Source organism: Carya illinoinensis, chromosome 5, assembly GCF_018687715.1.
Source record: "Carya illinoinensis cultivar Pawnee chromosome 5, C.illinoinensisPawnee_v1, whole genome shotgun sequence".
Classification (NCBI taxonomy): Eukaryota; Viridiplantae; Streptophyta; class Magnoliopsida; order Fagales; family Juglandaceae; genus Carya; species Carya illinoinensis.
This window is the reverse complement of record NC_056756.1, coordinates 21,217,478-21,237,888: the sequence shown is the minus strand read 5'-3', so window position 1 is coordinate 21,237,888 and position 20,411 is coordinate 21,217,478. Positions and strand designations below refer to the sequence as shown.

Sequence of the window (20,411 nt, the reverse complement as noted above, 5' to 3'; positions counted from 1 at the left end):
TTAAGATTTGTTCTAGAATTTTATTTCATTAAGTGTAATACCTTAATTTTAATCAAGTGTGCTATTTTGTTTCATGCAACAAAAAGAAATTGTTTTAGAAGTTTTAATCAAGTATGCTAGTTTGTTTCATGCAACAAAAAAAAAAAAAAAAAAGGAAATTGTTTTAGAAGTTTTAATTAATTGTGTTACCTTAATTTATTGCAAGAAAGGTTTGGTTTTAAGCTTTTGTTTTTGTTTTTGATTTTTTCTGAAACATCATACGTGGGGGAGTAGAGGAATTGTTCTAAAGTTTTTATTAAAGGTTTAGAGATTAATTTTCAAGAGTCATATGTGAGAAGTTGTTTCCTTGTTGTTTTGAATTTCAATTGAATAGTGAAAGGAAGTTTTCGTTAGACTTTTCGTTCTCTATTTATTTAACTTCAGTTTTAAACATTTATGGAATACTTTTAAGATTTGTTTAGCTTTAGAAGTTAGGGTAATTTATTTTCTGTTTACTTATTTCGTGTTATTTATTTTTCTTAGTTCTTTAAGTTTTCATTTAATAGTAATTACAATTGTTATGTGTTATTTTGAGAATTAGTGATTTAATTACAAAGATGGATTCTAGAATCTTGGTTTTGGGCATTTTCAATTTTCAGTTCATGTTTTGTCAATTACTTTCTAATTTAGTTTAATTCTTAATTTAGTTTTATTAATTTCTGAGTTTAATTTATTAGTCCTTTACATTTTAATCTGACAATCAAAATCAAAAGACATGAATCTAGTCCATGACTAGTACCCTTTTCCATCCATTGCACATACCATTATTTTATTTTCTCTTTGTGAAGTTTTTCACATTTTTTCAACGAGTTTAATTTTAAGCAACTTTCCCTGATGAGACGATCTAGGAATTTATTTCTAATTATTACACGACATCCTCCTGCACTTGGGATAGCATTAGTGCTACTCATTTTTGAGTGAGTCACATACATACATTGTGTGTGTATATATATATTTATGTAGCACACGCACACATTTTAAGTACCTGGAAAAAGTAGAACTTTATAATTGGTCTTATGGTAATTTGGATGAAAATGATTTGCTTGTCTATGTAGTGTTTGAAAGGCTTAAGTTCTCCATAATATCCGAATTCATTACCATTTGCCCAAATATTGTTTATAGAAAAGAGCAGATTTCTTATGCACTGAAAAAATGATAAGTGAAATGATAAGTTAAGGGCTTGGCTTGACCCTCTGTTCTTCAACTTCTGGGCATATCATCATGGCTTTCTCATATGCTATCTTATTGTCTTTTCTCCTAGTTTACACTATAGTACTGTCGATATTATGATTATTATATCACTTTCTTTTTCCTTGGGAATGAATATATATAGGATATTACCATAAATAAAATTGATATTCTCTGTAATGCATTCCTTTTTCATGATCTACAGGTGTTTATGAGAAAGGGTATAATCTCATCACTTCTCATAAGTAAAAAGATAATAATAATAATTTTATAACTCATACCTTTTTTTTAAGAGTAGTCTATTCAACCTGATATGGAGGAGGGGAGTTAATTAGAAGCATCAGTTATGTTAAGAATTTATTTGAAATTATAAGCTAGGTGAGTAAGTAAAGAAATCAATTCAGATATATGGTTGATTCTATCACCAAAAATGGCCACATTTGGATTGTGGAGATCATTAGTGATTAAATTTCAGTTGAGATAGATGTACTTCTTGGGAAAGAAGTTCTACTTGCTCTAGAGTTCATTGGCTGCAGTTGCCTGTCAGATTGCTTATCTTGTTGTGGTGTTGAGAATTCCTCAATAAATTTTAACATCACTTATAAATTTGGCAGTTACTAATTTGTTTGGTTGGAGTTCCATTTAACATCACATTTTAACAGCTTCTTGAACATCACAATTGGTCATTCTACTTACTTTCTTGAAATGGTTTAAAATTCTTCTGCACTGTTTGAGATAGATAACCTATGGCATCGAGCGCATCATCATGTATGGTTGATGATTTTTTCGAATCACCAACCTGTTGGTGTGGATTGAAAGCCTCATTAAAGACCTCCAAAACTAACAAAAATCCTGGAAGAAGGTTTTTCGCATGCTCGAAGTACAACACGGTAAAACATAGTTTTTTTGGTCATATTTTTGTATTGCTTTTTAACGTGTCATATTCATACTTGGTTCAAATATACCTTTTGCACTGTAGGGAGACGCAAAGTGCCAATTCTTCTTATAGGCAGATATATTTCAATTGGTAGATGAAAAAATTCGCGCAAGAGAGAATGCAGTTCGAAAACGGGAGGATTATGTATTGCTTCGTGAGTATAAAGTTCAGGAAAAGGAAAATAAACTACTTGAGAGAGAGGATGTTCTTTACAAGCAAGAGGAGCAAATTGTGAAGCAGGTTGTACAAAATAGATGTATTCGCATCTCTTTATGTATGTATTGGGTGGTGTCAATCGCTTAAATATTTGGTTGGCTTGGACCATAAATGTAATTTGGTCGAAGTTAGACGGAAATGGATAGTTCGGATTAGTCATATTTAAGCGTATTTTTCTTTTTTGTTGGGAAGGGAGATCTCAAGTTTTAGTAGTTTGTAAACTTTTGGTATGTAAAATGGATAGGTTGCTAAATGTTTAACATGGCTAGATGTTGAATCGGTTGTAAACTTTTGATATGTAAAATAGATGGTTCATGGATGTTGAACATGGCGTAGCCATTCACCTAATTTGTTGAACATGACGTAGATATTCACCTGATATTATACCAAAATGCACAAATAACTCACAAACTACCAAATAACCAAAAAAATTCCCAACCTGATATTACAAATTGCTTAATCTCTTATGAATCTTATTACACCCATAAATATGCCAATATACATCACGATATGGCAAACCTGTAAAAAATTCACCAGATAGATATCACACCAATTAAATAACAACTTGCCAAATAACCACTAAATATCCCAACCTGATATTACAAATTGCTTAATCTCTTATGAATCTTATTACACCCATAAATATGCCAATATACATCACTATATGGCAAACCTTAGTATAATTCACCTGATAGATATCACACCAATTAACTCACAACCTACCAAGTAATATCCCAACATGATATTATAAATAAGTTGTAGAATAAATTGAATAAATACCCATAAATAAGGATACATATTTCTTACCAAACGAACTAAAAATGTACAAACCCATCACAAGCATCTAAAAACTTCAATTACATCGATATGACAAATAATGCGTCAAAATCTAACCTTGCTTTGTCCAGAATACATTAAAATACACCACAAGCATCTAATTATTCTCAATTACATCACAACGACCAAAATATTTCAAAATACATCAGAACCATAAAAATACATCACGAAACCCTTCCTCTCATCAAATACTAATTTGCAACCATAACGTCATTTCTCCTCATTAACTGATGGCGGTGGCTGTGTGACAATATTGCATTGTGTTAGAACAACAAAATCATCCTGGCAACCACTGAGTACCTAAAAGAATCCAAAAAATACAACCCGATTACTAAAAAATTCCGAAAAAACACAATCAAGCAAAATAATTCTAATGCACGTAAGGGAAACCTATTACCTTATCAGTTTCTGGAGCTTCCAATACCTCACCCTCCTATGATGCATCATCAAATATTTTCCTGCAAGTCTAAATGAATTGAAAGATAAAAAAATACACATCCATTAGAAACAAATATAGACTGCAGTCTTAAGCAATCAATAATTAACACTATAATATTTGATGTTTTACCGGTTTCTTCTTTCACTTTGTTGCAGCTTTCTCCACAAGCGGAACCTTCCTTTTCGTTGGTGGCCTCCATTTCCCTCGAACAATGTGGGGGCTTAAGATTTTCTTACCCTTGTCCGTGACCATAGTCTCTTTTACCTTACTTGAACCGGACTCAAGTGTTAATCCTTTAAATTTATTCTCAAATTCATCCAAGTGGGAAATGAATGTAGTAACATGGTCATCACTTGGGCAAACACGGGTTGCCCAAGTGAGGCATCGTTTAACCACGAACTCATACCTTCTTGAGTCCACACTCTGTCGCAAGTCGTCATAGCTACTTTTTACCACTGTATATCTCCTCTTTAAGTCCTTTCTCCATCGATCCAAGATATACTTATCCGGCAATGCATGAATCTTATTCATCTGGCAAACGTTCAATGCATGCTTACAGAGAATCCCCCTCATCTCAAATAACGCACATGTGCATTTAACATCAACTTCCTCCTGGTTAAAGTAAACTATGTACTTCATGCTCTTGACATGGTCATTATCAGTGGTAATTTCATCCAAAACATCATAGGTTGAAATGCAACCATCCTTGTTGATAAGTATGCAATTACATAAAATCATTCCCCACACCTTTCTTTGGACCTCTTTAAATTTTGCACTCGTATACACCGATTGAAATTACTTTTCAATGCGAAATACCGATGAACATGGGATGGTTTGGTTGGAGGAATTGAAATCAGTTGTCGTCTCGAGCTCCATCTTTTTCCTGAGCGCATTGTCAAATTGATCGACAAATTCTTTTAACGTGGTATCAGAATGCACAAACCCATCGAAAAAAGCATTTATACTTTCAAACCTCTGAGTTGTGCTCATACCAGCCCAAAATACTCCCTTAAGGTACATCGGTACCCAGAACGACCTCTCGTTGTACAACCCTTGCAACCATGCATTATCACCAAGTCCATACTTCTGAATAAGTTGCCCCCACTTCATCTCAAATTCTGCGCATGTCTATGAATCATATAGGACACTTTGGATGGAAGTCTTCAACCTTGCATTGTACATTGTGTGAGATCCCAATTTTTCTGGTAATTTTCGCATTATATGCCATAGACAATATGTAACAGCCTGCTAGAAATTCAATTGTGAAATTTCTATTAACTTTAGAAACCTCGTGAAAACCCCATAAGTTTTCACGAATCCATTAATCGTATAGGTTTTTGTCTAACTACATAGTTAGTGTTATTATTTACTATGGTATCAGAAGTGTGTTTTTGATTATTGGAGATAGTTAGAAGTGTCAAAATGTATTATGGTTTGTGCCATTAGACTCGGAGGGTTATTTATAGTCTTATGGCGCAATAACATTTTTTCATATTTTCGGACAAAACGTCTGTTCAAAACTGTAAATATTATTGGATAAAAAGAAATATCTTGAGGTAATTTTCATGAATATTATTGGGTAAAAATATTTTGAGTTGATTTTTATAGATATTATTAGATAAAAATATCTTAAGTTGATTTTTTGTAGATACTATTGGATAGAATATTATGAGATGATCTTTTATAGATATTTTGGGTAGGAGAAAACTACATTCAACTCTCAACTCTAGCCTCATCTCTTCCATATCTCATCCATAAGTATCTCCAGCCACCTCTCCCATGAAATTATCTTCATTTACACTTTCCATTGAAAGAATATCAAACACTCTCTCTCGGACAGCTTTTAGGAGGTCTTTTTCACGCCCATTTCGAAGCTGTTGTAAGTATTTTATCATAAAGTCTCCTTCATATAAGTTGTTCCTTTTTGAGTCTAGTTTACATGGATATCTTATTTTCCCCATTTGAAGATCATTTGGTCAGTCAAATATTGTGTAAACTATAGAAAGGTCATTCTAGGAGATAAACTGAAAAATATGTTATAGTTTGGAGTTTTTAACCAAGCTAATGGATAGATATTGGTCCAAAATTTTTATGGAGTATTGTTAACATGTATATATGACTATTGGTTGAGGATTTTTGTATGATTAAAGGTTTTGATGAAAGATTTTCTTAGATTTAGAAACTTAGAAACTGGAAGAGGAAAAACAGTTTCTGTTTTGAGAAAGTTTAACTCTTTGGTGGTCTAAACATATTCTAATGACTTTGATAATTTTATTGGAGCATCCTAAACATCTTATATACATGTTATATTATTATTTTGAAGATATTTGATGTTAGTTTCAAAGATATGAAATTTTATGCAAAAAGATATTCAGATAAGCTAAAGTGTGGATATTCTTGGCTAAATTTATGTTTTGGTTAATTTCTAACCATGTGATCTTGAATTAGAAGCTTATATATATTTTAGGACATCTTTTTAAACCATGTAATGGTTTGGTTTGAAGATCATATATTTATAAGTCATAGATCAAGAGATTTATCAAAACTAGTTGAGGAAAAAGTTTCTGTTTTTGGACTAAGTGTAAAACCAAAAACTCCAAATGCTATTTTGTGATTTTGGTGATTTTAGTTTGATGATTTAAAGCATGGTTGATGTTAGGATGATATTATGAATATGTTAGAAGTAAGATTTGATTTTTAAAATTCTTGGAGATGTTTTGATTTAAGGTCAAAACTTGTGATTCAAGTGCTTGGATCTTTTTACAAAAAAAGTTTGGTGTTAATTATTAAATTTTTCTAAATGGATGTTTTAAGTATGGTTTTGAACTTAGGATTGGAAGATGTTTGTTGCAAAATTTTGGTTTAAGCATGAGTTTTGAAGTTAGAAGGAATTGCAACAAAAATCAAGGGAAATGCCTATGGATGTTTCGGCCATAGTGTGTTCTTCATAGTTGTGTTTTGTTTTAAATTTTTCTGAGTTGATATTTAAGTTTAGGACAAAATTTACATGAGGAATGTAAATTTTAGAAACTTTTGGAGTTAGTATGCAAAATCCTTAAGTTATGGGTAAAACGGTCATTTTCCCACATGTAGAGAGTAAAATGAAAATTTTACTCTTTAAGTTAGTATTTTCCATATTTCAAATATTTAGTGATTTAGTTCTAACTTTTAGAATCACTAATTATAGTTCCTCATGGTCGCACTTGAAGTTTTATAAGAAACGTAGAGATCGAGGTAAGTTAGCTTTTAACTTACTAGCAGTCTACTGTGTATGTGTGCTAAGTAAAGAAACTACAGTGTATGTATTTATGTTATCATATATGTCATGCCATGCCAAGTTATCACGTAATTGTCTATTATACAGAATTTATTCTGTCGTCAATTTTTATCTGTTACATAATATATTCTGTCATGTATTACTGTACCTTACAAGTACGTCATGCTAAGTATGTCATCTATTACATGTATGTCAAGTCATGTAATATTCACTGTTGCAAATATGTCATGTTAAATATGTTGTCTATTATATGTTATGCAATGTTACGAAATATTTCTATCTCAAGTTGGTCATGTATTTCAAGTTATATTCAAGTCACGTTATGTTACGTCAGGACTTCAGTCATTTCGTATTCCAGTCACGTTTCATCTTGATTACTTATGTATGGGGTCACAGCAATTGTGACGCATACACTACGTGAGACACAACAATTGTGTCACGTAGAATACATGGGGCCACAACAACTGTGGAGTATGTATTTAAGCAGTTAAAGAATAAGTTTCCGTAGAATACATGGTGCCACAACAACTGTGGAGTATGTATTTACACGTAGAATACATGGGGCCACAACAACTGTGGAGTATGTATTTTTCATGTTAAGTCAAGTTTTAGATCAAGTTCATGTCAAGTCAAGTTCAGTTCATGTTTCAATTTAAGTTATGTCAATTATGCTATGTTGTACGCCAAGTTATGCTTTAATTACTTATGAATTTGATTATGCATTTATGTTTTTACTGTCATGCATGCATCATTAGCTTGTGTGGAAGTTTTTTTTGTTAACTTACTGAGATTTGTAATCAAATATCACTTTGGTAGTCCCAACTACCATTCCCCCCGAATGGTAGATTTTGTTACAGGACCTGAAGGAGAATCAGGAGCTGATCAACTAGACATAGTTGACTAAGCGACGGTGCGACGTCAATGTTAATATAGTAGTTAACGTAAATTACTACTTGTACAATGGAGTTACATCTTTAGTATTTTTTGGATCATAACCATTTTGGACTAGTATTGTGATCTACTCAATGGGTCTTTATGTATGAAGTATGTTTTAAGCATTTGAGATATTTTCAATTTGGTGCATAGTATTGCTAAAGAAAAAAATTATCCGCTACGAATATTGCATAATGTTAGATGCATGTTAGGAACATTGCATCTTATATGTCATGAACGGGGGCTAGTAACCTTGTGTTGCATGTCTCGACGCTTCAAATGTCCGTCCGATCCCAAACGGAATTTAGGGGCATCACACAATATCTATGACGTGTGTCTGGGAATATCAGAGCAATAGCACTCTTTATTGCTCGATCTTGGTCAGTAATGATCATTTTTGGAGCACGACCATTCATGCATTCTAACCATGCCTGAAACAACCACACGAAAGTACTTGTGTCCTTGCTTGAAAGCAATCCAGCCCCTAACAGTATAGACTGGTGATTTACCCCAACAAATGGAGTAAATGGCATACTGTATCTATTGGTTAGGTATGTCGTATCGAATGTGATCACATCTCCAAAATACTCATACGCTGCTCGACTACGTGCGTTAGCCCAAAACACATTCCTCAATCTCAACTCCTCATCCACATCAATCATATATGTAAAACCATCATTCTGCAACCTCATCTTCTTGAAATACTCAGTAAGTGCTTCTCCACCCCCTACCCAACCTTAATTTCCTGGCTTTATCAATAAAATTTTGACAGCCTTTTTCTTGGAAATCAAGATTCTCGAACCCACCCGCATCAACAACAAGTGCATTAAAATTCTTGTTCATTCTAATACTTGCTCTGTCATTCAAGTCAAGCATCATGTGACTGTATTCGTCTAAATGCTTGTGCGATCTAAAGAATCTAGATTTTTGGGGGCTGATAGTGCTGTGATTATGAGCATTCTCAACAGTGGTCACCTCCCACGTACCCTTCACCAAGTTCGCATTTATCCTTGCCTTACAATCCGTTTTAATAGTTGGTCGTGGCCTCGAGATATTACTATGGCTAGGTTGGTACTTGCCACCTCGAGCACATCTAATCGTCAAATACCTCACCCTCCCATCTGCCTCTCTCTTCGTCCGTTGTGTTATAACACCAAAACCTTTTTGCTTGGCATATCGCTTATAATAAGCCATAAGCTCATGTTCAGTGGAAACAACCATACCAGGTTTCGAATTCTCCTCAACTTGGTCATTATCAGAATATTCTTCATTTATCTCATCGACTTCTTCATTCTGTTCATTTAAAACAGATGTATCTCCAACATCTATTTCACTTTCAGATATAAATGTCGCATTAGTCGATGGATTAGTTGTAGAATTTTCTAAGCTTCTCAACTCCTCTCCGACACTTGATGGAGGGCGTGATGGTGGGGGCTGTAATCAAGTAGATGAACTAATACATTACGGGTAACAATTCACTAAATCACAAAAATACAAGGTCAGAATGTAGTTACCTAGTTCATTTCTTGAACATGACCGGACTCCTCCGTATTAGTTGATGGAGGGTAGATGAAGGTTGTCGTAAAGGGTGGCATTGCAGGAGGATGTAATCAAGCACGATATTAGAATGCATAACAATGTAAGGGAAAAATAATATACGCAAAATTAAGAACCTGGTTCGTTTGTCGAACATAGACCGACTCCTTCGCATTAGTCAAGGAAGGGTAGATGAACGTTGTCTGAAAAGGTGGCATTGGAGGGGGCTGATGGCAAGCACGATATTAGAACGGGTAACAAAATTTGTAAAAAAATATGCACAAAAATTCTAACCTGGTTAGGTTGCTGAACGTGGCCCGACTCCTCCGCATTAGTCGAGGGAGGGTAGATGAACTACACTGTTGGAAGAGGTGACATTGGTGGGGGCTATAGTAATTAAGATATTAGAACAGGTAATAAATAAACAATTTAAGCAAAAAAATTGAAAGGTAAGGCATATAATTCACCTGGGTCGTTCGTTGAAGACGACCCGAACCCTCTACATTAGTCGACGGAGGGTAGATTAACGTTGTCGGAAAAGGTGGGATTGGTGGGGGCTGTAATCAGACACGATATTATAATAGGTAATAAACAACTCGTATAAAAAAGCTAAAAGGTTAGAAAGCTATGTACCTGGATCGTTTGTTGAAGACGGCTTGATTCCTCTGCATTAGTCGATGGAGGATATATGAACGTTGATGAAAAATGTGGCATTGGTGGGGCCTGTAATCAGGCACGGTGTTAGAATGAGTAAGAATGAACTCAAGGAAGATAAAATTGAAAATTAAAAGTTTCGAAAGATATGTAACTGGCTACCCCATGCGCGTGTATATGAATTCGGATATGTATTTGGATGCATCATAAATGGCGGGTAGTAGGCATTTCCTGGACCATAATATCCCTACAATACACAAATAAAAATACATTAACTAATTGAAATTGAATCGAAACACCTTCCTTTTATGAAAGACATTAATGTATCATACCTGAGTCGGTGGAATTGGTGTAGAAGGCCTAGGTGGCCTTTTATCATCCTCTTTGTCCATCACGCTATTTCTATTGAGTTTATAGAATGCAGTAACAAGAAATAAATTATGTTAATTCAAATTTCTTCAAACTAACTACAATTACATTTGACACTCAAAGTTTAACAAGTTTAAAGAGATGATCACCATAAAGTTGATATTTATTATTTTTAAATTATGTAACAAGAGTATTTCACTATTCAAAAGTATAAAATAAAATTATTTTATCACTTGTTTAACACTCTTCTCTTATTTATAAAATGTATTCTTTCATCATAAGAGAAGATTATCAATAAAATTAAGGATACCGCCTCTAATTTTACAAAAAAATACAGATCTTGAACACCAAAATTATTTTGTGAAATACACAACTTAAACCCCTTAATGCCTTACCCTAACTAGATTTAAAATTATGAAATAATCTTTACAATTTTTACCAATTCAATCGGATATTCTTTTTTACAAACTAAATAAATTTGGTGCATCAAAAGTTCTCAAAAACCTTCTCAAATTTATAAGTGATGTTAAAATTTATTGAGGAATTCTCAACACCACAACAAGATAAGCAATCTGACAGGCAATTACAGCCAATGAACTCTAGAGCAAGTAGAATTTCTTTCCCAAGAAGTACATCTATCTCAACTGAAATTTAATCACTAATGACTCCACAATCCAAATGTGGCCATTTTTGGTGATAGAATCAACCATAATACTGAATTGATTTCTTTATTTACTCACCTTAATTAACTTAATTAACTGCTTGCCACATTTAGAAGAGTACAACATTCCTGTTCCATTGTACGTTCATAGCTAGCTTATAATTTCAAATAAATTCTTAACATAACTTCAATTCTAATTAACTCCCCTCCTCCATATCAGGTTGAATAGACTAGTCTTAAAATAATTGAAGAGTTATAAAATTATTATTATTATTATCTTTTTACAAAATAATCTTGAACGCCAAAATTATTTTGTGAAATATACAACTTAATGCCTTACCCTAACTAGATTTAAAATTGAGAAATAATCTTTACAATTTTTACCAATTCAATCGCATATTCTTTTTTACAAAATAAATAAATTTGGTGTATCAAAAGTTCTCAAATACATTCTCAAACCCAGGACTCGCGAAATGCTCAAACCCACTCTGCTAGGGACATGTAAAATAAATAACAAAATGTTTTTCTTTAAATAAAAAATAATTCTATAGCATATATCAAGAAGAAGCACTAAGAAGCAGTGAGTGTATAGTTTTCTCTGTGTATACTTTCTCTGGGACTGCTTCCGACAGACCACACTCAGGCCAAAATTTCAGATCTATATATAATGGGGCTGTACTGTACCTCATATTTCAACTGTGTCCTTGAACAGAGACGCTGGTGGACAGGAAGACAGGCGGTGGCTGGACGGCACGATAGCGGCAGCCGAGCAAAGGAAACCGAGCGGTAGCTCCGGCGAAGTTGGAGGGAGAAATGGGACTTCAAATTCGTAGATCAGGTTTGGGGAAAATAAAATCAAGACTAAAGTTGAGTAAAACGCTACATTTACTATAGCAATTAAAAAAAAAAAAATTCCAGATTGGCAGTGTGTGGTGTATGCCACTGTAGTGGGCTTAAGTATAGTACTACTCTAGAGATATTATGGCGAGGATTTACATTACCAGACCAGGAAAAACAAGGGATCACAATGACAAAAGCAAAAGTTCATCATGCAGTTGGCTCTAAAAAATTATGCCTGATGCTACTGGTGGTCTCCGAATGCATAGTCAACAAGAGGCCTTTCGCAACATGATGTCCAAGGTATGGGGACTAGATGGTTGGATTCAGTTCAAGGATATGGGTAACAACCGATTTTTGGTGGAGTCCCAGCATGACCAAGACAAAACCAGGGTCCTGCAGGGGAAATCATGGACCTTCGATAGATACTTAGGCTGTGTTTGGGTGTTGAAGTCTCTTCAACACTTCTCAACACTTCTCACTACTATTCATTACTTTATTATTACTTTTCACCTACTTTTTTTACTATTCATTACTTTTTACCTACTTTTTATTACTATTCATTACTTTATTATTACTTTTCACCTACTTTTTATTACTATTCACAACTCTCCTCAACACTTCTCAACACCCAAACCCACCCTTAGTCTATATGGAAGGCATGGATTGGACTATTCCACCAAATGAGATAACCTCTGTTCATGAGTCCTTCTGGGTTCAAATATTCAACATGCCGCTGGGGAGTATGAACTCAGTTATAGGATGCCAGGTTGGTGATGGCATTGGAGAGATACTGGAGATCGATATTGATAACTCAAGATGTGCATGGAGACAGTTCCTGCACATGAAAGTTAGAATAAATATTACTAAGCCCCTGATTTGAGGTAGGCTACTGAACTTCGATGGCAAACTACTATGGCTTTCAGTCAAATACGAGTGCCTCCCATCCTTTTGCTTTCATTGTGGAACCATAAAGCATAAGGAAGGTGGTTGCTCAAAGACTAACAGAGGCAACAACGAGTCTTACAAACCAGAGTATGGCCCTTGGCTTCATGCTACCCCCCAAAACCTGGTAGCCTCTCCTCCAAGAGGTTTGAGGGTGGCGGAAGGGGTGGAGCAAACCAACCATGGTAGAAGGAGGGTCCTGTTGATGAGGAAGCAGCTAGTAAGGCAAGACAAGGGCTATCTTGACAGTCTTTTCCCTTAATCAAGCTGCACATTGGGATGATAACAAGGAAAACATCCATATAAGGCAAGTTGACTCACCTAGCCAAAAGCAAGAGCCAAACCAAAAAGAGCAAGGCCAGGAAGCTATTTCACCCAGGAAGCTAGTTCACCAAGGAAGGCAGACCTACTTTCGAATATAACACAAAATGAGGTACTTGAAAAACCTATCAATCTACCTATTCCAGTGATTTAAGGCTTTAATAAGGGCAAATCTTCTCCTAAGGCAAAGGATGGAAAAGACAAGACTAAAAGGACCCTACAAGGCAAGGCCCATCGTGGCAGGGCCTCTCTGGGTGATCTAGGCCCATCTCTAGCATCTCAGGTAAAATCCCTTAACCAATTTCTAGACTCACAAATCAAGCAACTTGTAGTTCCTAAGAAGAATAAGTGGAAGATGAGAGCTCGAGAACAACCATTTCAGTTAAGGGATGATAAAGATGAAGACTATACTATGGACTGTGAATAAGCAAAGTCAAAAAAAGGGGTGGAAGGTCCTTCAACCAACTCAGGTCCCCTAAAAAAACAGAAGCAAAAAGGTAATGCCAACCAAGAACAAATGGCAACACCACAAAAAATCATGATATGTTTAAGCAGTTCGAGAACTTCACCTATTGGTGAAATTTAAGTTCCCTAGTCTCATTTTCCTAATGGAGACTAAGTGTAATATGAACAAAATTGAAATAATGAAAAGGAAGCTAGGTATGCCTAATAGCTTTGTTATGGATAGCAAGAAGGCTAATGGAGGCTTGGCCTTCCTCTGGGATGACTCTATAAAGGTGGACCCACTCAATTACTCTCAATACCATATCCCTCTTGGTATTGATCAAGGGTCAGAAAGTATGAGCTGGACTATCACTGGTTTCTATGGAAATCCAGTGATTGTGAAGAGAAAATCTAGTTGGGCTCTCCTGCGAGCATTGCAACCAACAAAGGGTCATCCATGGCTTTGTTTAGGTGATTTTAATGAGATTCTACACCATGGAGAGAAGTTTGGGGGAAGATCTAGGCTTGTATCTCAGACGGAAGAATTTAGGACAGCCTTAATGGAGACTGGTTTGTATGACTTGGGGTACACGGGTGATAAGTTTACTTGGTTCAATAATAGGGAAGGCTCCCAATTCACAAAAGATAGGCTTGATCGAGCCTGTGCAAACTCAAACTGGTAGACTATGTTTAGAGGCTTTTCTATCACCATAGGAGCAGCCCATTGCTCAGACCACAGGCCTTTAGTGGTCTCTATATCCCAAGCAACCCAATCTTTTGTAAGGGGGAAAAGACCATTCAGATATGAGACCAGTTGGGCCTTGAGAGAAGACTGTACCAAAGTGATAGAGGAGGCTTGGATGGGGCCATTACTAGGGTCAAATAAGCTAGAGGTGGCTATTGCAAGCCTGGATAGATGTCGAGACAAACTATTATCATAGAGCAAGAACTCAACTGATTCCACAAAGAAACAAATCTAGATGAAGCTCCAGCAACTGCAGGACTTGCAACAGACTGACAGGGGGGACCTTAAAGAAGAACTATAGACCACCAAAAAAGAAATAAACCAGTTACTAGAAAAGGATGATACCAAATGGAGACAAAAGGCCAAATAACAATGGTTCCATAAAGGGGATGGGAATACCAGCTTCTTCCATCAGTGTGCAACACAGAGAAAGAAAAATAATTTCATCAGTACTGTAACAGATGAAAAAGGATCAAAAGCTTCTACTCCTAAGGGGGTCAGTGAAAAATTTCAAAACTTCTTCCAGAGCCTATTTACTACATGTAATCCCCAAGGAATCGTTGAATCCTTGATGTATCTAGAAATGAAAGTTACTGATGAGATAAACAACAAACTCCTGAGGAAGTTCACAAGGCAAGAAGTGGAAGAGGCATTTTTCAACATGAATGCCCTTAGCTCCCCTAGACCAAATGGCTTCCCTTCTACATTTGATCAAAACCACTGGCCCCAAGTGGGCAATGAGGTAAGTGAAGCTACTTTATACATCCTCAATTCTCAGGATAAGGTTGACACTATCAATGACACTCACTTTGCTTTGACCCCCAAGAAAAATAGTCCCTTGAAAGTCTCTGATTTTCAACCTATTAGCCTTTGTAATGTTATGTATAAAATTGTCTCAAGACCATCTCTAACAGGCTAAAGACTATACTTCAAGAGATAATTTCTATTACACAATCTGCATTTTTTCCCGGGCGCCTAATTTCAGACAATATAATTCTAGCATTTGAAACACTTCACACAATGCATAGTAGGTTGAGTGGAAGGGAGGGCTACATGGCCTTAAAGCTCGACATGAGCAAGGCCTATGACATGATTGAGTGGCAATTCTTGAGGAAAGCCATGCTTAAGCTGGGATTTGCCACAAGATGGGTTCAATTGATTGTGAGATGTGTGGAGACTGTATCTTATGAAATTCTGTTGAATGGTGCTCCTCAAGAGCCTTTTAAACCCACTCGTGGCATTAGGCAGGGAGATTCCCTATCTCCCTACCTATTCATCATATGTGCAGAAGTACTAAGCTCCCTTCTCAGTAATGTAGAAAAGACCAAGGCCATCACAGGTGTCCCAATTGCAAGAGGGAGAATGCATATAAATAATCTACTTTTTGCAAATGACAGTCTGTTATGTTGCAAGGCCAACTCACTAGAGTGGAGCAGACTCATCTATGTGCTTAACCTATATGAACAAGCCTCTGGTCAAAGGTTGAACAAGAAGAAAACATCCATTCACTTCAGCAGGAATACTTCAAGAGAGAACTAGGAGCTAATATTGAGTATAGCAGGGGTGAAATCCAGCCAGTCCTATGAGAAATATCTGGGCCTGCTAGCCCTAATGGGGAGATGAAGAACCAAGTCTTTTAAGCTAATCCTAGACATAATACAATAGAAGCTCAGCAGCCACAAAGTCAAGTCTCTATCATAGGTAGGGAAGGAAGTCTTCATTGAAGCAATAGTTCAAGCTATGCCTACATACAGCATGTCAGTTTTTAATCTCCCTTGGACCCTATTGAAGGAAATCAATAAGATGATCAAGAATTTCTGGTGGAGACATTGTGAAAAAGAGAAGAAAATCCATTGGATCTCTTGGAAAACCATGGAAAAGGCCAAGGCCATAGGGGGACTTGGCTTTCAAGACCTCCACAGCTTCAACCTTGCACTACTTGCAAAGTAAGGTTGGAGACTTCTACAATACCCCCATTCCCTTGCCTCGAGAATACTAAAAGCAAAATACTTCCTTAACTATCCTTTCCTGAAAGCTAAGAAGGGAGGTCAACCATCCTACATTTGGAGAAGCATAGTAACAGCAAGATTTCTAATAGAAAAAGGGACTAGATGGCGTGTTGGCAATGAAGCAAACATCCACATCTTGCAGGATAGATGGGTCCCAAGACCAAATTCATTCAGAATTCATGATGCTCTGAAGGTAGTTGAACCTGCGGCTACGGTAAGTACCTTAATTAACCAAAATGCCAAACAATGGAGGACTCAAATAGTGGAGGGTCTTTTCTCAAAGGAAGAGGCAGAGCTAATTTACCAGATCCCTCTCAGTTACTTAGTCTATGAAGACAAGCTAATATGGAATGGGACTGTACAAGGTTCCTTCTCTGTGAAGAGTGCCTACGACCTTCACAGAGAGATACAAGAAATGGGAAAAGGACAGGCTTCCTACAACTCAACAAGGGAACAGTTTTGGTCAGGTTTGTGGAAGTTAAACATACACCCAACAGACAAGTTATTTATCTGGAGAGCATGTTGTGAGGCCATACCAACAAACCAAAACCTATTTAAGAGAAAGGTCCTAGAGAAACCACTATGTCCAATTTGCCTACAAGAAGAGGAGACAATAATCCATGCCATCTGGTCTTGTCCAGCAGCTCAAGATTTCTGGCACCAATGCTCTAGAAAAATCCAAAAGCATGCTACCCTTGTTACATCTCTGCTTGACCTGATCACTTCACTGGCCTTTGGTGGAGGAACTAAAATGGTGGAGGAGCTAGTAGTAGTAGCTAGGAGAATCTAGGCGAGGAGGAACATGCTTCTTTTTCAACAAGAGTTCAAGAGCCTAAACTCAGTAGCAGAGGAGGCAAAGACCATCTTACAAGACCTGAGCATCCTACTGCATTAGAGAATAGTCAAGCCTCGAGTGCCAGAACAGTTGATGTCAACCTGGCTTCCCTCCTGCATGAGTATTCAAGCTCAATTGGGATAGTGCAATAGATAAGACTAGTGCAAGGTTGGAACTGGAGTCACAGTGAGAGACTCAAATGGAATGGTGGTGGCCACCACTAGACATATTAGATTCATCTTTCTAGATCCCCTCCTTGCAGAAGCTATTGGAGCTTTGGAAGCATCAAGGTTGGGCCTCCATTTAGGACTAAAAAATATAATCCTTGAAGGGGACTCCCTCCAAGTGATCCAAGCTATCAAAGGCAAGAGTGAGAACTGTTCAAGAGTTGGTATAATGGTTGAAGATGTCAAAGTAAAGTTATCTTCTTTCGAAAGTTGGTCAGCATCACACATTGGTAGAGAGGGTAACCAGGCAGTTCATGTGCTAGCCAAGAATGCTCTTCTATTTTCTATTTCTTCTATTGATATAGGAAAAATTCCCTCTTGTATTACGAACATCATTTGAGGTTTATTAATGAATGAACTTTTCTTAAAATATATATATATATATATATAGAGAGAGAGAGAGAGAGAGAGAGAGAGAGAGAGAGAGAGTAATGCTACATGTACTTACAATTTTACTTATAAGACTCATTTTGTTAGTTTTCTTTTGAAATTCAAAATTTGAATTTCATGATTTTCATCGTATCAATAATTGATATGTGGAGAAGTAAATTTTTTGTAAAAATATTTAGCACTTGTAAGTGAAAGTGTAAGTAAAATTATAAGTAGAAGTTAAGTAAAATTGTAAGTAAATGTAAGTAAAATGGTAAGTATAAATAAAATTATAAGTAAAATTGTAAGTACATATAGCATTACTATTTTCCTAACTTATAAATTAACATTAATTCAATCGTATTACATCAACTTACAATTTAATCGTATTAAAACATGTTGTATCCTCGTGGAATGGCAACTTTTATCGGCACCGATTCTTTTAGAGTTGAGGATGAACATCTGAAACACGCCAATATGTCCATTCGTGGTTTCTGGTCCACCCAATACCTGTAATTACCATAGCAACTCGTCCCCACATGCATGGCAATCGACAATTAAATGCGCAGGAATGGTACCAAATTGCGAATTGCAGCTAGCTGGATAGTAACCCTACTGAACTTCAGGGGAAGGGCTGTCTATTCAACCAAACAAGTTGCAAAGAATAATCAAATATAGATCATAGAGAAGATGATGACAAAAATGTTTTGGACCAGTTGTTGGGCGGTCTTGGTTCTATAGAGCAATTGCTTGATTGATATTAATTAGGTTTTAGTACTTGCTGTCGTTGGGGACGATCAAGAGGCTCAGGCGCCTCGCAGTTGCCATGGGTTTTGTACACACGTCTCTCAATTTGTTCTCATCACTCTTTGCCAATCAACGCCGACCACACTCTTCAAATCAGGAGCTCGTAGCTGCAAGAGATCGATCGGGACCTCAAACCTTAAAGGGCCCGGAGACATGGAGACCTGACATTAATTATGGCTTGCAACTTCTTTTTCATTTTTTTGGTACACATGGAAGATATTACTCGGAGGAAGGGATTTCAAAAATATCAGCTCATGAGAAAAACGTTGTACGTGCTGCTTTAATTTCTCTATTTTTTTCTTCCAAGAGTTCTTAAAAGAGAAATTTTTAGCCAAATCTCTAAATAAATTTACAAATTAACATAATTTGGTAAGGTACATTAAATCATAAGATGTATTTTATTATTAATACACTACTTTAAGTCACATCAGCTTGTAAACTTGTTTTTGTATAAGATTTGTGTATATTAGTTACTTTTATGATCAAAAAGTCTTTGAATCCTAAAATATATCAATTTTTATATTATTGCAAATTGTGGTGTTATGGAACAGTAAGTAACATTTTAAGCCTGCCTGTAACCAGGAAAAAAAAAAAGTGGGGGCAGGAAAAATTTAGCCTCTCTCATTTCAGTTCATACTCGCAGTATCAAAGCTGGGGATGAAGAAAGCTCGTGATCATCCCTCTTTTTCCATCACAGCGATATTGATACGCAATCTTCTGAGCTATTCACGTCTCTCTGCCAGATTCTAATCTATCCCAAAGCTAGAAATTGTCGTGAACCTAATCAAATGGTTATGGACATGTATCATATACAAGTGTCCCAATTTCGTTAAGCAAACAAAGAGCCAGAGATCATGGGCCAGTCTGGACCAGTACCGCCAGCCACCATTTGTATTACCGACAGTGATACCTTCCCAGCAAAGTTTTTTATTTTTACTTAATAATTAAAGAATTATTTCTTAATGATATTGTGAATTTTTTTAAAAATATATATATTTAAAAATGTTTAAAAAAAAAAAAACACCGTCGGGATCCCAATGCGTGGCTGTAGAGCCAGTCTATTCCATATTTCCGGTAAGGTGTACAACCTGTGCTACTCCAAATTGTAGAGTTCCCGTTCTCATCATTATGACATTGTACGTTTATGTGGTGCATTATAGTTAATCGTTTTATATTTCAATCACTTATATGAATGGTAACTTCTTATGGATAACGTCAACAAATGTGATTTAGGGTGAAAAAATCAATAATAAAGAATAACATTATTCATATTTTTTATAATCTTCATGAGAAATGACAATTTTTATATCTCAACAAACATCAAAATTAACATCTTCTCGTCGCCCAATAACACTATCTTCACGTCAGAATTTCACTCCCCAAGAATACATCTCCCATCCACACCACTTTTAGCGGCTTTTTTATTCTTTATATTTCTACTTTTCGTCGAAATCCATAAATAAACTCTCTTTCTTCCCCAATTTCCTCGTGAGATGGTTCCTCTCCATTCCTTTCTCAGAATCCAAGCTCTCTCTCTCTCTCGACTCCTACAAGAAAAAATATTCCAACTTTGACAGAATCGTGCGTGAAGCAGTGACTACAAAGCCGCACTACAGAAAATCCTGATCCCTTCTCTCGAAACCCAAACGAAGCCCCCCTCCCAAAACACAGAATCATGCAGACCCTTCCAATGGAAATAAAAGGATCAAATAAAATAAAATAAATGGATCGGTTTGCAACACAATTAGTTGGGTTTACAGCCCAAAAACCCAAAGGAAAGCAAACT

The 20,411-nt window shown here is 36.0% G+C and overlaps 1 protein-coding gene and 1 long non-coding RNA gene across 2 annotated transcripts; one reads left to right on the top strand and one right to left on the bottom strand.

The window, feature by feature from the left end:
* The first annotated feature begins 877 nt into the window (after positions 1 to 877).
* LOC122311458 lies at positions 878 to 2,723 on the top strand. Its single transcript, XR_006242792.1, has 2 exons — positions 878 to 2,117; positions 2,207 to 2,723. It is a non-coding gene; the product is annotated as an uncharacterized LOC122311458 (long non-coding RNA).
* Positions 2,724 to 3,797: 1,074 nt separating this feature from the next.
* On the bottom strand, positions 3,798 to 8,558 carry LOC122310193 (protein FAR-RED IMPAIRED RESPONSE 1-like). The gene is made up of 3 exons (XM_043124071.1): positions 8,198 to 8,558; positions 4,473 to 4,774; positions 3,798 to 4,361 (listed from the first exon to the last, which is right to left on the bottom strand). Exons 1-3 carry the CDS (start codon positions 8,556 to 8,558, stop codon positions 3,798 to 3,800), a joined length of 1,227 nt encoding a protein of 408 aa, XP_042980005.1.
* Between the last annotated feature and the right edge of the window lie 11,853 nt (positions 8,559 to 20,411).

What these genes read in the sequence shown, in the direction of transcription:
- LOC122310193 (XM_043124071.1), bottom strand. Translation starts at nt 8,558, where the DNA reads ATGAGGTTGCAGAATGATGGTTTTACATATATGATTGATGTGGATGAG. An exon ending in TCTGATATTCCCAGACACAC is followed by an intron (nt 4,775 to 8,197) that starts GTCATAGATATT and finishes AGACATGCGCAG; the next exon opens with AATTTGAGATGAAGTGGGGG. An exon ending in AAACCATCCCATGTTCATCG is followed by an intron (nt 4,362 to 4,472) that starts GTATTTCGCATT and finishes CTTATCAACAAG; the next exon opens with GATGGTTGCATTTCAACCTA.